The following is a 17,221-nucleotide window of genomic DNA, read 5'->3' as shown; positions in this document are numbered from 1 at the left end:
TGAGCCTTCTGGGCACTTTTCAAGTCTGGTTTTCTTCTTCTAACCACTTATCTTGGCTGGAGCCCCTTTCTTGCCAGAACCAAGGCCAGTCTGCCCACTCTGGCTCCGGAACTAAGGTTATCTACCCCCAAGGACTTGATTGAGTAGAAAACCCTGGGTTTTTTTACAAGGACTGGAGGCAAATCCTTTTACGCAAACAATTGCCAAGCTCACTCCCCATTCCTCCCCATTCCTAGATGCCACCTATCCAGTTATCTGTTGGTTTCACTTAACTGCTTTGCTGTGTTTCCAACTATTGCTCACAGCAAGGGCAGCTTGTTCACAAATATCTACCTAGCAGCCTTACCACTCTTGTATTTGTGCTTCTGTGGCTGCTGGCTGATTTGGAGTTTTGCTCCTCTGAGCTACAAAAGTCTGATCCTTAAAGGGACCCTGCTCTTCTCTCTTGCTCTTCATTCCTCAAAGGGTAACAGGGCTGGGGTTCCCTGTTACACAAGCTTTCATTCAAAGATGCTTTTAAGACTGCTTGACTGAGAAGTAACCATAGACAGTTGGGATCAAAATTGCATCCAGAACTTTGCAGGGAGCACATGCAGGAGAATGGATGCTCCCAGCTGGAATTAGCTTGAGAGGTATGGTAATGCCCCAGAGATCCACACATGGTAGTTTCTGTTGAACCTATCATCTGTTCTGTTCTTCATCCACAAAATCCCTGGCCTGAACAAGGGTAACCTACATGAAGGATGGGATAGTTTCAAAACTGTCATGCCCATCCCAGTGCTTCTGATAATCCAAAGCAGAGTCCAACCTCTTGGCTCTTTATCCAAATCCAACCTCCAAAGGTTTCCTAAAAATGAAAGCAGTGTAGTTAACCTCCCATTTACTGCTGGCCTGTACACATGGGCACCTGCTGGAGTATAGCTACCTCTGTATGTTCACACCACAGTTTTCCTAGCACTACCTGGTTTGTGCGTACATGCGCTTTAACTCACTGCATGCCATAACCAAATAGTTCACTGAGTCTGCTGAAGCTACATACCTCACTAGTATAATCCTGAAAGCACGTTTTGTGTTGAGTGTGATCCTTTAGTCACATTTTCATCAGGAAACACTTAGATACTCCCTCATTTGCTATGAGGTGATGATTAGTCATTAGCATTAACTCTGTACTTGCTTTGTGTCACCTTCTTTAGATGCATATATCGTAGCCTGACACCAAATGGCAGAGTCTTCCAAAGAGTTGTCAGGGGTTTTCAACTTTTTTTCAATAAGTGTACCCCTGGCGGCTGGACACAGAGCGGGAGGGGGCAGGTTCAGCACGCAGCCAGATGCAGAACTGGGGGTTGGGTTGGTGGTGTCAGCCACACACGTAGCAGCAGCAGTGCATGGTGGGGGTTGGTGGAGGTGTCTGTGGTGTACGAGCTTCCTCCCCACCCCCACTTCCGGCCACCCAGGCAGTGCCTGCGCAGCCCACAGAGGGGCAGTGCTTCCCTCCTCCACACCCTCCCAGCCCTGCTCCTGGGAGGTCGCGGTACGGCGTGGTGGGTGGCAGCGCTCCATCCCTGCCCACACGTGCCTATCCAAGTACCCTTGGAGGTACGCATACCCCCAATTGACAACCCCTGAGTTACGTGATCTACTTTCCTTAAGCACAAGAACATTTTTCCCTTACATTTTTAACTACATACACTCAGTGCTGTAAAAAAGGATATCAAAGACTTTTTTGCTATTTTTGAGTTTATGTTCTGTATCTCAAGACTTGTTTGACCACTATTGTCGTATGCTGTCTTTTTAAAAGTATGAGTCATTAAAAATGTAAAGTTGAGATGGGACAAGGACACAACTTGGGTTTGATTTAAATATGCATCCCTTCCCCCCTCCCCCTTTTGATGGTCTTTGGTATCTCTGGGTAGGGACTCAGAAAAAGTACCAAAGACAGAAAGTCTCCCGTGAATGTTCCATGTCTTACAGGCATTGTTTGGTCAGTTGTCCTTCACATACACACAGGCTTCCTGTACATGTGCTCAGAGGTGGTTGGGGGGAGGAGGCACATTTTAATTAGAGTGGTTCTCAGTGTCATGGCGCAGGATTCCCAGGGATGGCCATGATGCCCCTAGAGCTCAGTGACCATATCAATTCTGCCCCTGCAGGCACCTTCTTTTCCTGTCTGCCACATCTTGTTGGTATAAACAATAAATAGGGAGGGTGCCCATGAGTCTCTGCATGGTCACTGTCCTGTTGGACCCCACTAAATCCTGTGGGATTTTGGACCCCTTGCTGGGTCTTGCTCTAAGCTGGTGCCTCATGGAACTCTCCAAGCTTTATGAGCTAGATGCATGGCTCCTAAACCTCCCCTTGACCACACCCCATTCCTCACAAGTGGTATATACAGGTGGTATATTCCTCACAGGCACCTCACAGGTGCCTTCCTAATAATGTCTTGACCTAACTCAGCCTCCTGTGGCTACTGGGCTCTATGGCCTCTGTCACTATGCCCTCTCTGGTGCTGGGTTTTCTGCAGCTGTGTCACTGTGCCCTCTCTAGTGCTAGGGCTCTACATGGTAGTGTTCCCCAATGAGGGCTCCTCCTCCTCTATAACCTCATCCCGGTCCACCAGTATAAAAGACAACAGAAAAACAAGCCCCTAGGCTATAGCATAACAATAATAACAGAGGCCACACTCTGCCCCTTTAAGAAGGTAAACTTTTTTATTATTGTGTGCCTCCTAGCCCTAGGTACCTTCTGAGCTCTATTAACCTTGCAGGCAGCAGACCAGGCCATCAAATGTCTCTAAGTAGTTCTTCCCTTCAATAGCAACTTCCCCTGGAAGCTTCCACAGAACTAACTCCTGCCAGCCACAGCCCTGGGGCTTGTATGTGCTCAGGGCTCTGCCTCCTTCTGGTCAGCTCACTGGGTGCAAGTGCCCACTAATTCTCTCATTATCCTGCTGCCCGGGCAACCTGCAGTTGTGGAGCTCTGCCTCAGCTTGCAGGGTTCTCTAGCCTGGCTGTTTCTAGCCCACTGTAGAGCCCTCCTAAAGGAGCAGGACCGCCTTAGTGCCCTGCGACACCAGGTAGCCGCTCTAGTTAAAACGGTCTCAGGTTGCAGCAAGGGAAGTTTAAGTTAGATATTAGGAAACATTTTCTCACTAGAAGCATAGTAAAACACTGGAACAGGTTACCCAGAGAGGTGGTGGAATTTCCATCCTTAGAAGTTTTTTTAAAATCTGGCTAGATAAAGCTTTAGCTGGGATGATCCTGTTTGAGCAGGAGGTTGGACTAGATGACCTCCTGAGGTCCCTTCCAACCCTGCTTATCTATGATTCTATGACTAGGAACTGTCTGAGGGCAAGAAAGGAAAGGATTCATAGAATTATAGAAAATTCAGAAAAGCCTCTGGCCCCAGGCCCACGTGCTTTCTCTCCATCTGGCTTTGGTGACTTACCATGCAGGCACAGTCTCAGCAAAGATGGTTATTGCTCTCACCCAATATCTTGGCTTGGTCCATTTTCCTCTTTGGGTATGCCTTTCCCACTTCTGACCCCCTCTGGCTAGCATGGATCCATGCACACAAAGAAAACGGCTTATTGCTGAATTTCTTTTATTGCATATTTTCATAGGTGCAGGTGTGAGCAAGTGCTAAATGTGTCTCAACCACCATTTTTAAGCATGGGAACACAGATGCATAAGATGCTAGAGTCTGTTAGAGCATGGTAATTACTCTACATTAATCAGTAATTACCTCAATTAATCAAGTGTGCTCCAATGCGCTGTAATTACAGCACGTCACAGCAGCCTCACTGCTCATATGTAGGAGCCCTCAGTGTCTATGATGTTCTTCTTGGGAAACACCTTCCATTCTTCACTGGGAGGAGAGGAAACTTTTTACCCATCTCCCCAATCTCCTGTCTGCAGAAGAAGCAGTGATTTTATTTCCCCTTGTGAACCCAGTACATTCCTTAAACTGTACAGAATTTTGGAAGCCAAAAGACAAACAGGGTCACCCTCCTGGGGCCTGCAGGTCAGGAGCGAGGGGTATCAGCAGAAATGTGGGCGGCTGCAGATTGGGAGTGAGGGGCACCAGCATGGTCTGGGGGGCAGGCTACTGTGGGTCAGGAGTGAAGGGCAACAGCTGGGCAAGGAGTGCTCTGGCTTGAGAGTGAGGGGCAGGGCACAGGCATATCACTGCCCCCCCATCATAGTACTCCAATTGGAATACCAATAAAATAATGTGTTAAATGAAATCATACACATTACTTGTTTGCATGGCAGAAAGGAAAGTTTTATTAGAGAGAATTTTCTTAGGAAATGGTAGACCCGAACCACAGAATGAAGGGATTAAAGTAACTGACTGGCTACAAAGCAAACACAAAATGAAGGCAATGGGCAGCATGCCAAGCCAGATGGTGGCCCATCCAAATTGCTCTAGTAGCATCCGCCTTCTTCTTTGGATGGACACTTAGCCAATGCATTGGTTTCCTGTCTCACTGACTATAGGTCTGTCCAGAAGGTCCTAATACATAGGATGCTTGTGTCCCTCTTTTTGTCCTAGCATTGTTTTGATGGCCCTGTTGAGGAACAAAGAAACCATCATACAGCAGAGAAAGGAAATCTTGTTGGCAACACTGAGTCCTAAAATGTTCCCATTTATTTAACGTCCCACTGCATTAGGAAAAGCATCAAGGAGGAGGGAAAATATCAAGTGGCTACAAGCTTAGAATGAGAAAGACCCACTTGTAATGCTAATAACATGCATTTTAACTTTCCCTGGGAAGGCATGAAATGCCTTTTTTTCTTTAATTTTCTCTTAACAGACAAGTTCTTTTCTCTTTCTTGGCTTTATGGACTTGAAGACTTCCCCAGACCTAGGTACCAGGCTAGTTTTAATTTGCTGTAGTGTAGCAGTGATCAGATTCCGTAAGCAAGGAGGAAGTTGGGGATGCTAGTAAGTCACTAACTAACTGTGAAGAGTATTCTTACCTGTCATCTCACCACCCTGGTACTGAGAGTGGGATGATGAAGAGTAGGACTGGGAGGACCTACCACCTCCTCTGCTGGATCCTACTTGAATTCCTCCTTGAGAGAAGCTGTGGAAAGGAAAGGATTTGGGATAAATGAAGCAACAGCTAATTAACAAAAAAACCTGAAGTAATTCACACATGTATAGCAGATGTGACAGAAATTAACCTATCCTGCACTTAGGAATGCTGGGTTCATTTTTCTAGCTTTGTGATTGACTGTCCTTCCAGGTGTTTTCTGGAAGTCGAAACAACAACACTGAAAGAGTATTCGGCTTTTTGCCTTTTTTCCATACGACAACCAAGACAGCAGTGCAATGCATTTTTGCATGATGGCTGTTCAGATGTCCCAAACAGGACAGAATGAGGTGCAAATCAATGTTCTGGTGTAGATCTGAACAGCCTCTCCTGATTCATCTGATTGTATACTCATTTAAATAAAACGGCCCCTCAGTGCAAGTAGTGTCCAGAACGTTTTGCACAGCCTCCCACCCCAGCATTTCCCACTGTTACCTTAATGACTCTATATCTCCTTTAAACAGTCAGCTAAACTGAACTCTGGCTCTATGACCTGACACCTCCGCAGTGCACATACGTAATGTCTTGCTGTCCTTCCTGCAGCAGTTCTCGGTATGTCGCAATCTCCTGTTCCAGGCGGGTCTTGATGCCAAGGAGCATCTTGTACTCTTGGTTCTGACTCTCCATTTCACAGCGCAACTGAGCCAGTTCCTCCTCCACACAGTTGATCATGGCCTGGATCTGCTGCAGCTGGGCACCATAACGAGCCTCTGTTTCTGCCAAGGAGTTTTCCAGAGAATTTTTCTGGGTATTGAAGAATAAAATACAAAATGGGAGACCTGGGGCAAACTTGATCCCTTTGTTACAGGAATATGGGATTTTACTGTACAAAGCTCTGTGAGTCCTGCAAGGGAAGAGTTTTGCCAAGCTGGATACTCCAATGGTTCAAAAAGAAGGGCAAGCCATGGCCCTTTCTCTCAGTCCCCACATGTGCATGTCAGAGTATATGCAGACAAAACCTGAGGCCATCACGTACCATGCTGATCTGGGCCTGCAGTTCAATCTCCAGGTTTTGGTATTCACGTCTCAGTTCAGTGAGCTGGTGGCTAATTGTCTGCACCTCCTGACCACTTGATGTGACCTGCTGATTCACCTCTTCCATCTGAAATACACAAACACAGAAGTCTCTTTGGTTGTGGGAGGGTCTTCAACCCCTATAAAGACTTTATGAGGATTAGAATAAATAAAAATAATATAGTCATTGGCTTGAAGGCAATCATTCAGGGGTTGTATTAGCTTTTTACTGATATATATTCCAGTGTTACTCAAGCCTAGACTGAAATGCCTACTACCTTCTCATAATTTTCATGTTACTCAGCTTTGCTAATATACATCAGCCTCAATCTGAAATACCTTTGCTATTATACTTCTTGTTCCAACTATACTCTCACCAGTGCACTTCATCACTGATGTGGAGCATTGGATTTTGTTTTGCTGCTAAAAGCCACATGTGATCTATTAATATTAATCTATGCCATTTAGTGTAAGATATATTAATATTTTCCTCTTATTCTTACTTTGTAGCAAAGTGTCCCTTTCTTTTTCTTCAAGGGCAATATGGTAATAGCTTACCTTGACTTCATACCATTGTTCTATTTCTCTTCGGTTTTTTTTAATTATATCCTCATATTCCTCTCTCATGTCATTCAGCATCTTTGTCAGATCTTGACCAGGAGCAGCACTGACTTCCACACTCACATCGCCACCAGTCTGGGACTGGAGTTGTCTCATTTCCTGGCATGAAAGACCAAGCACCAAAGTTAACAAGCAAAAGCATCATACAGCTATGAATAAAGCTCTTATACATGTTGCCTAGCTCTTGAGCAAAAACATAGTCCATGATGAACTCTATAATGATTGTTGCTGAGTTAGTGATACCCTGGGCACATCTACATGAGACACTGACTGCTCAGTAGCCCAATAATACTGCACAGTAGCACGTCGCAGCATGGACAGTGCTAGTATGCTACTGTGCAGTATTATTAGACTAGTGCACAGTAGCATCACTTAAAAGATATTCACCAGCACTACTGCACAGTAACTCTTGTTATTGCATATTTATTTAGTACTTGCTAATACAAATACTAAATAAATGCACAATAATGACTGAGCAGTAGTGTCTTGTGTAGATGTGCCCACTATGGTTTGGACTTGAAGCTAAAGGGAGGAAGCGTAAAAGAGCTAAGTGTTTTGCCAAAGAAAATGTCTACTTGCTATGGTAAAATTGGTCTCTACTTCCCGCCAAGTCACCAGCTGATGTGGATCCTGTGTTTGGTCATGCTGTTGGTCAAACTAATTTGATAGTTACGTTTTTCCTGATGAATGAAGAGTCACCACTTTCCCTGAATTGGTGTGAGTGCAATGGCCTTCATCTGGATTTTCTTCCTCCAGAATGAACATCCAGTAGCCAAGAACAGTCATGCTATAATGACTCTTAAAATGTAGTTTTCTTTCATTCATATTGTTTTAATGGGTTTATCTTACCTCTGCATGGTTCTTCTTGAGTGCATTCAGCTCATCCCTCAATACCTCAAACTCTGATTCCAGGGAAGCCCTAGTACGAGTGAGTTCATCCAGAACCTGGCGCAAGCCATTGACGTCAGCTTCCACATTCTGGCGGATGATCAGTTCATTCTCATACCTGAACCAACCAAGAGGGTCAAAAAAATTAGTGTCTGAGGCTGAGCCCATGATAAAAGTAACCATTATATGTGCCTGTTGGTACAAAAATCAGTCCATTTAGCAAATTTGCAACTCACACCACCTCTCTCCCAAATGGCTTTGAATTTCAATGACTTTTCTTTAAGCATTAGCATAAAAGATTTTCCTTGCTCTTTTACTGTCACTCTCATATGAGTCAGTCTTTCTCTGATGTCAGTACATCGTAATGCACTTAAGAAGATAAATTTAGAAAATATCTTCCCTTAAATTATAAAAATAAAACAAAATTGTCTATATATATTTTTTGACAGTATCGTAACAATGTCCTGACATCTTTTCCTATAATGAGAGAGAGCTCCTGTCTCCTTGGATAGGTCCTCCATCCTCAGTCCCCCTTCACCCAATTAGATATCATATAATAATACACACTGTCCAAAAACAAAATGGGCAAAACCTCAAAGTAATTCTCAATTGTCCTAGAAGAAATTTATTACTTAACTATACTCCACCAATGGTAGTGTCTTCAACACTTCAGTAAAGCTGTACTGAGAGAGAGAGAGAAAGTAATTTGGTAAATAAGAGAGACATATGGTCAATGCGTAACTCAAAAGGTACACAGTCAGCTGCTTCTCTCCTGAAGATCTGAATTTATCATAGCCAAAGACAGATGCAAAAGGAACATTTAGTAATCTCATATAAACACAGCCACTCTTTGAAAGTTCATCTGAACAGCACTGTTGTCTGTTATCATGGATAGGTAACATTGGAACTCTCCTTTGGAAGATGGCTTTGATTTGGTAAATTCACAAGTGGGATGTGAAATGGGTTCATTTGTCTATAATAGAGAAGTACTTACTTCATTCGGAAGTCATCAGCAGTCATCCTGCTGTTATCAATATCCAGAAGCAATTTACTGTTGTCCACAGTTGCAGGAATGATCTGGAAAAGAGGAGGTTACATTTGGACACCCCACATAACGATTCTTCATAGTTGAGAGGTGCTCCAAAAGCAGTGAGAGAGAGAGAACACAAACATTTGCTCAGACTGTCATCTTACTGACAATTCAAAGTTGCAGTTAATGGAAAATAGTGAGCATTTTGTCACTGACATCAGTAGTTACAGGACTGAGCCTAGGATAAAATGTTGCTTCTGCTCATATATAAATCATTAAGTCAGCATCCAGAATATTTATAGTGTTTGGCTTAAAAGGAAAAAAAAATCCACGCACTGCAAAAGAAAATATGAGAGTATCACTATTCAAAAAAAAAAAGGAGCCAAAATATTCAGCATGCTAAGTGATCTCATTAGCCAAAATGCCTGAGATTTTTTAAAGCATGTATTATGTTTTGGCAATACAGACTACAGAAGCCAAGTTTATCAATAAGCAAAACCCGAAGGCTGTCTAACCACAGAGGGTAAGGGGTCTGGAGTGATACCAACTGGAAACAAGGAAAACATGAGGAAAATCATTTCTTTGTTTCAGTCTTTAGGATGCCTTTAATCTGACTAAGAAAGCTATGCATGAATATGTTAGGTGTTGTGCAAATATACAAGGAGACAGAGTTCCAGCCTGCATGTTAATGATTACAATATGAGAATATTTTTTTCTGTACATTTTCACATTAAGTGAGTATCTTCGATGGATCCTTGTAATGTGTTATGTATTCTTCTCAGTTTTTTAACTACTACTCTCAATTTTCTTTATAAGTTCATGAAAAAGGTGAATGAAGTTAACTGAAGCAGGTCAGGATTAATTTAAAAAAATTACTGGTGATCTTTGCCCCCTCTAATTTTGGGAACTTAACTTGACAAGCCTTAAAAATGCCTGATTTTTAAAAGATGGCCAGCAATTTCACGGTTTAGGTTTCTGTACAATCAAGCATATTCTGTATAACTTTTGATCTCATGTGTAATTCTTACTTCCTTCAACTAACAGAACTCAGATGGAGTGGCTGGGAAAGATTCAGTTTGCACAGCCCAGTGCTTCACTGCTCCTTCAGTTACTTATGCACTGAGCACAGCACAGCTCTCTCTCTTCCACCATGCTGTGTCCACAGGAGAACCCCAATCTATAGGTTTTTTGCATGTAGAGCTAGGGGAGTAGCTGGGAAAAGTAGCAACAGGACTGCCTATGCAGATTTCTACCATCAAATGGAAAATTCTTCACTGACCAGCTTTGGCCTTTGCACCGCATTTTGGGAGACTGAACTTTCTGACTCTTTGTCTTCACCAATTAAGGTCTAAAGAGGAAGTCCCACCAAATGAAACACCTTTCCAATGGATAGAAAAAAAACTGTTTCTCACCTGATTTTGGAGTTGTTCAATTGTCTGGTAATATGGGCTGTAGTCTTTGGAGATGCTGGGACCTTGCTTCCTGTACCACTCTCTGATTCTTTGCTCTAGGTCAGCATTTTCTTCCTCCAGCTTGCGCACTTGGTCCAGGTAGGCAGCCAGGCGGTCATTAAGGTTCTGCATGGTTATCTTTTCATTGCCAGTCAGAAGGCCCCCATCCCCACCACCAAAACCACCTCCGAAACCACCACCAAAGCCATCACCAAAGCCACCACCAAAGCCACCTCCAAAACCACCAGAAAAGCCACTACCCAGTCCACCACCAATGCTACCACCACTTACTCCTCCTCCGTACACAGTGCTGCATACTCCCCCACCATAGCTTCCACCACCCAACCTTCCACCACCATAACTACTGCCACCTGCTACAGAGGTGGTATATTTTTTAATAGAGACAGAGGAGCTCCCACCACCACAGCTACCAAAGCCACCACCTCCACCACTTCCATAAGAGCAGCTAGAGGTTTTTCTGATGCTACAGCTCATAATTAGAACAAGGAACTATCCAACCCTTAAAAAAATCTAAAGTTGCAGCTTGGTAGGGAAGCAGATTGTGAAGGCTGTGCCTTTTGGTGCTCTCTATTTATATGTTCTTTCATGGGTGTCAGCAATAGATTAGTCCAGCTTCCCATGGCTTTTGCCAGCCTTATAGTTCCAAGAATTAAGTGCTGGAGGGAATTTCTTTTTACTATGAGATACATACATACCCATTCTGTGTAGTTATATCTGTATTCATGCATGCAAAACATGCACAGAAATTTCAGGTAGGTGGCTTTGTGTAGATTTTATGAAAGATAATGTATTGCTATATTAGCCTGTGAGTGAGACCCATTGTATTGCTGTTTCTATATCCTGGCAATGAATTGCTTATAATGTCAAGAAGTAATCAGGGCACAACTACTGTATTGTGATTCCTTTATTATCATAAGTGGCAGAAATTCTTTCTTCCAACTACCGTTGTTCGTTACTAATCATAAATAATGAATCCCACTTCCTGCACTCTTAGAGTAAGTTTTCTTTCATGCCTTTTGTTTGCTGAATTTTAAAAATGTAGTTTGCCCCTGTTTTTTTTCTATTCTATATGATATACACATTATATATTTAATTTTGTCCTCATTGGATAGCCAATGTAATATATTTTTTCTTCCTTCAACCTGCTTGAGCCATGGTCTTGGCTGCACACCTTTTCTGAAAAGATCTCTGAACATGCATTAGTTTTGAATCATTTTCCTTTAGGAAGAAACTACACAACAGAAATATTAAAAATGTATCACTTGTATAGGAGAAAAGGCTTTACATCTTCTTGCAAGCTACACATTAATTTGTTCCTTTTTTGTTTTACATGAATGGTAGACAGATTACAGTTGCTGTGAAAGAAAATTCTGTCCAGAAATCCGGTAAAAAAGGCTAGATTTTTAATTACACTCCTTACTGAAATTTGTTTAACTGGGAGGCAGTCCTTTCTACAGTGTGGAAACACTTTAAAACAGACCTAATCAAACCACAAAGAATGTAACCCATATGGTGATAGCTCTTTTCTCACACAAAGGACTTAAATTATCAGATAGGTAGGAAAGCCCATAGTGAATGGGAGTGGCTTTCCATAATTCTGACTGGTTAAACTCACTGGGATGATGATCCATGAATAGACACTTTTGTTGGTTTCTTGGGTTTTTCGAGGCTCTGCCAGCATCATCTCTAAGCAATAGGTCTTTTCCTTGCATGAAAAAAATAAACTGCTAATGACTTGTACAACCCCGTATGAGATCTCAGTGTGGAATACATTGTAAATATCTGGTCTCAAGCACAGAAAATTGTTTGAATGAAAAACCCAGAGCCTGGATACTTATCTGAACCACCAAAGCCAAATTGTTCTAAAATCCTCCCAAATCTGAAATCGCATCCAAAATTTAAAATTCAAAATGTTGAATTTCTTTGAATGAAGGAGGTGCTGGTTGTAGCTGTGTTGGTCTAAGGGCATAGGCAGACAAGGTTCTTTGGGTAGATGTGATATCTTTTATTGGACGAACTAAATAATTGGAAAAAATGTTCTTTGTAAGCTTTCGGGTACAGAATGAAAAGGGATGTTTGTACCCAAAAGCTTACAAAGAACAATTTTTCCAATTATTTAGTTGGTCTAATAAAAGATACCACATTTACCCAAAGAACTTGTCTGTCTTTGAATGCAGGATGTATTCCCACAAGAACTGTTGCAGAGAAGAACTCCTAGGGTGACCAGGGGCATAGAGGAACTGTCTTAGAAGAGGAGTCTAAAATAACTTGTCTTTTTATCTTGAAAAATGGAAACTGAGAGGGAATATGACTGCTTTTTACAAGCAGCAGAGGAGGGCAGTCTTCAGCTACAGGACAATGTTAGTACAAAAACAAATAGATACAAACTGACCATGAAAAGAATTAGGCTGAAAATGGGGAAAAAAATTGTAATTATCTGAGAAATGAGGTTCTGGAATAGCTTCCTAATAGTAATGGGAGTAACCAATTTTTAAGATGGAACTTGGTCAGTTTGGGAAAAGGCCTATATGATATAGATATCTATTTCAGCAGCAGATTGGACTTGATGTGCTGGGGTTGCTATGTTCTGCTGTTTTTGTACCTACATACAAACCTTTCAGAGGAAAAGCTACAATGAACCCTGCATTACAGAGCGTTATACAGTCTTTAAGACTGCACAGCTATGACTTCAGAAGCGAAGGGAATTTCTTTGTGAGGAAGTTAGACTATGAAGAGAATTGATCAACATTTTGGATTTTAAATTTTGGATACAATTTCAGATTTGGGAGGACTTTAAAACAATTAGGCTTTGGTGGTTCAGATAAGTATCCAGGCTCTGGGTTTTTCATTCAAACACAATTTTCTGTGCTTGAGACTTTCCTAATGCTGCATTTTTTGTGGCATCCTCCCAAAATGCATTGTGTTCACAATAGCAACTATTACTAAAGGAATCCTTTCATTGCTAGCTTTGCCAATGGTGGGCAAGTTTGCTGGAGGGTCTGGTGAGGGGGTGTAATAACCGGCTGAAGGATGTCAGAGCGTTCATATTTCATTCTCTTGCTTCTCACAGGGCACCCACTTCTTCAGACATATGAAACATAGTTTCTTTTTTTATTAGGATTAATGTGACCACAATACTTTGCCTGCCCTAACTCGTTGGTTTCGAAGGGTTTTTGAAACTGTTTGAGTCACTTGTACAAATGAAATGAGAACTGTTTTTCCATTGGGTGTGTCAAATTTCCTTGGAAGAGTGTTGAGATACTTCCTTATCCTTTCCTGCACGAGGATGATTCCTAACCGGCATTAACTCTGGTAACACTAACTTCATATCACCTTCTCTGCCTCCTGCTTCTCTGGTGGAAAATTCAAAATAGTCACATTATATGCCTTAATCAAATATGGGGTTTGGGGCTTTTCTAATAACTGACCTATACAGAGATCCTGCTATAAAATGAATCATAAAGACTTCATTTTGTTTAGCCTTTCTATTTGTGTTAAATCAAGGCCTGCTGGACCGCTATTGGCATGAGTTATTTGTTTTAATAAAATATAAGTTATTTAAAAATATGAAGTAGAGTTGGGACCAATATATAGCTAGCGTTTGATTGAAATGTACATCCATTCCCTCTGAAGGTGGTTGATATCTCTGTGAGATTCTCCCGCAGCCGTTTCATGTCTTGCATGTCATCTTAACTACTGAATATCTGCTTATTATTTCACCCACAAAAAGCAAGCTGAAATCAAGCCTTTTATTTATTTATACCAAGAGGCCCTTGCCTAATCCTATATGCATTCTCTGCATTAGAAAACACATTTTTACCAGAATGCACAACCTTATCTGTATGAAAAATTGTATTTTCAATTCAGTTTTATATACTAGTAGTTATCTCCCTCTGGAATAACTTATATTAAAACATGTACAAACATATAGGCAATCCTAACCAGTAGCATGAATCATTTTAATTCATGTCTGCACTCTTTGAATTGTAAGTAACAGAAGTAGATTTAGTTTTTATGCACCACAGAATGAACTGTTAGAAACTGAAAACTTTCAGAAGCCACATGTACTGTACATGCCCTTCCCTTTTCCTGGCATCATTTCTCATGCTAACCTTCTGGACCTATGACTTTTTTTATCTTTTGACATATGATACTCATGAAATCAGGGACTGAAGCTAAGAGCAATAACCATTGGATAGCCAGTGTAATAGCAACAAGACAGCCATCTACTTTGTACCAGCTTCTCAAATGACATGAAGCCCCTCTCTCTTCCCCTGTCAGGGTTTCAGTATTAAAAAAGAAGAAAAGGTGAGAGACACTCCTCCAGGAAGAAATGGGAGTCAAGTAACCCTTAGCCCTTGCCATGGTTTGACCAGATTTTCCTGTCATTTCCAGATAGAGTAGAAGGACCATCTTTTACTTAAGGCACCATTGAATTCTATGTGCCTCAGGTGCCCAAGTGTGTTGCTATGCTGCTTGCTCTAACTGAGCCACTGCAAGGTAAATTCAGCCTGTCTGTGTGCCATGGAGTAGACAACAATGACAATCAAGTCTAGGAATATGAATCATCCCTATAATTATGCATTTCATATGCACCTCTATGATTTAGTAATGCAGATAATTACAACAAGCTTCTCAAAAACTCAAGTGACAGGAGTGCACTTCTGTGAGACAACAATACTGAAAATTTCCCCAGTAATACAGGAGCTAGAATCCACAGTTGACCCTGTCCTGTCCCTCAGACCTCAGAGTTAAAATCTGAAGAAACTGTAATATCCCAGACCAGGTGACACAAAGATTATAAATTCCTTTAACTTCATCATGGGATAGATTTAGCAACAGTTGTGAATCCTGTGCTGGATTGCTGACATACACATTACATTTAATGGGGGAATCAAATGAGTCATGGCTTGTGTCTGAAGCTAGTATTTGGGTTACCTACCTGATGAAGTCACTATTTTCTACTGCTCTGCCCAAATTCAATCAGACTATAGGACACCCAGATAAATTTGGCAATACATCCATATTCACTTCTGTCCTCCAAAACCTGTCCCTGTAAACATTATTTTTCTGAATTATTCCTCTTTATTTCTCAGCTAACCCCTATGTGTCCTGATAGCTTTGCAGAATGTGACTCCAGTGTCAAGGTCTTCTGAACGTGCACCTTGCAATTTTACCTGAATGAAAGGCATGTGTATCTGTGTGTTGTTACCTTCTTCCCTGCATATTGTATGCAGCATTTCACTCAACATAGGTACAGTACAATTTTCTAGTAAATGTGTAGAATGAACAACCAGGAGAAATAATGGATGCTAAATTCAGGATCTAGTGTTGGTCCTATGATAACAATTTTCTCATTCAGGGATCTTCACCACAAAAACAAAAAAATAGCTACTAACTACTTGGCTTCAGTATCCCCAGCATGTTTACTGTAAGCAAGGACAGCAACTACTTTCTAATTCCATCTTTATTATTTAGGCTTCCTCATACTACAACACTAGCAAGTTGTAATAGCAGTGAGGTGTTCTGTCATATCAACTAGCAATAACATCAGAGCTACAAAGAAATGTGCCACAAAATAATATCTGTGCCAGCCTCTGAGAAGCTAACTGCAACAGTCATGCCAGGCCCCCAGCAAACCCCTAGCAAGCCAGCAAGCCAGGTGTTAATCTGTGTAACTGAGTTTGGCCTGTTTGCACCAACAGTGGGAAATTGAGATTTACCTGGCCCCATTTTCAGATGGCATGATCCCCACAGGATTATCAATGATCACAATTCACAGGCTTACTCATCTGTTTTAGTGAATATTTCTGTTATGCAAGAAAAGGTTCTTACTGTATTTACTCAAATATGAGATAAATATAAGACAAGATTTTCTCCCCCAGTAAGGAAGGGGGGAAAAAGCTTCTCATCTTGCATTTATATACAAGGAAAGCTGATTAAATACACTGGGTGCGTCAACACGTCACCCTACAGTGATGTAGTGAAGTGCTAAGTCGCCATACAGCGTGCTACAGTGACATAGCTATCACACTGGTCTACACGTGATTACTAGCTATGTTGCTTAAGTGGTGCACTCCCTAGCTACAGCATGCAGCTATGGCAACGTAGTAGGGAAATCTAAGCATGCACCACCTGCACAGTACAGTAATAACCCATACTGCGTCGTGCTTTAGTACTTCCAAAAGGAAGTACTAAAGCAGAGCACTGTAGGAATGTCACCATATAGTGACATATAGATGCGCCCACTGTCTATCATAAAACTGCTGCCAAAATCAAAATGTATCCAATACTGAGCATAATTATAAAACACATGGCCCTTATTAGGCAAACATATTGATGGGAACATATCAAAAGAATAGGTTAGCATAGCCCATCTGAATAACATACGTGGTAGTGCCCAATGAGCACAGTCTCCTTCAGGACCAACTCCTTTTCAAGTCATGGTGAGCCACTATACTGAATATATTTTTACTTCTTCACTCACAAAGCTGAGCTGTGTCTTTCTTTCCCTTTTCCAATTATTCCTGTTTCTTCACCAGGCATAAATGTCTGGTAAGCATCACCAAATAGGGCCCCAAACAGTTCATCCAGTATCCATTTGTTTCCCCCTCTCTCAGCCTGTCATGTATGATTAGTGTGGCCCTGCCCTCCATGAGGTGGAGCCAGACCAGGTTGCCTGTTCCTCATCTACTTATAAATTTCTGGAGGATACCAGAGCTTGTGACAAGAGCACCCGGTTTCAGTCATGAGTAGGGGGATTAATTAGCACATGGCTTCTTTGTTGAGGTAATTGGAGTCCACACATATACTGAGCACTGCTGAGCTGTGGGGTCACCAGGGCTTGAAACACTGTTAACTGCTGGGGCCTAGCCCAATGTCCTCAATGGTAAATCATAAGCTAGGCTTTGGACTAGTATCATGCATTCTTTTTACTGTCTACAAATAAATACAAAAGTGCTGCTTAAAAATATGTGTATGGAGTACCTGTGTTGTAACTTGCACCCAGGAACAATTAACTCCAGAAAAATAATCTCTGGAGTTTATTCATGTGCATCACGTGGAGCCTGGTCAGAGCAATGCTGGCTGGCAAGGAGCCCC

At 41.8% G+C, this 17,221-nt stretch overlaps 1 protein-coding gene across 1 annotated transcript; it reads right to left on the bottom strand.

Moving 5' to 3' along the window:
* Positions 1-4,274: 4,274 nt before the first annotated feature.
* On the bottom strand, positions 4,275-10,612 carry LOC109290174 (keratin, type I cytoskeletal 15-like). The gene is made up of 8 exons (XM_019506579.1): positions 10,061-10,612; positions 8,613-8,695; positions 7,580-7,736; positions 6,668-6,829; positions 6,072-6,197; positions 5,613-5,839; positions 4,980-5,086; positions 4,275-4,567 (listed from the first exon to the last, which is right to left on the bottom strand). The coding sequence occupies exons 1-8, from the start codon at positions 10,592-10,594 to the stop codon at positions 4,548-4,550; spliced, it is 1,416 nt and encodes a 471-aa protein (XP_019362124.1). The 5' UTR covers positions 10,595-10,612; the 3' UTR covers positions 4,275-4,547.
* Between the last annotated feature and the right edge of the window lie 6,609 nt (positions 10,613-17,221).

Source organism: Gavialis gangeticus, unplaced genomic scaffold (assembly GCF_001723915.1).
Source record: "Gavialis gangeticus isolate Ggan-Ray unplaced genomic scaffold, GavGan_comp1, whole genome shotgun sequence".
Classification (NCBI taxonomy): domain Eukaryota; kingdom Metazoa; phylum Chordata; order Crocodylia; family Gavialidae; genus Gavialis; species Gavialis gangeticus.
This window is presented reverse-complemented; position numbering and strand designations above follow the sequence as displayed.

Excerpts from the sequence above, each read along its gene's own strand:
- LOC109290174 (XM_019506579.1), bottom strand. The coding sequence starts at position 10,594 with ATGAGCTGTAGCATCAGAAAAACCTCTAGCTGCTCTTATGGAAGTGGT. Across the intron at positions 6,198-6,667 it reads AACAATGGTATGAAGTCAAG|ATGGAAGAGGTGAATCAGCA; the intron begins GTAAGCTATTAC and ends TGTGTATTTCAG. Across the intron at positions 5,087-5,612 it reads GAAGGACAGCAAGACATTAC|CTTCTCTCAAGGAGGAATTC; the intron begins GTATGTGCACTG and ends TCCTTTCCACAG.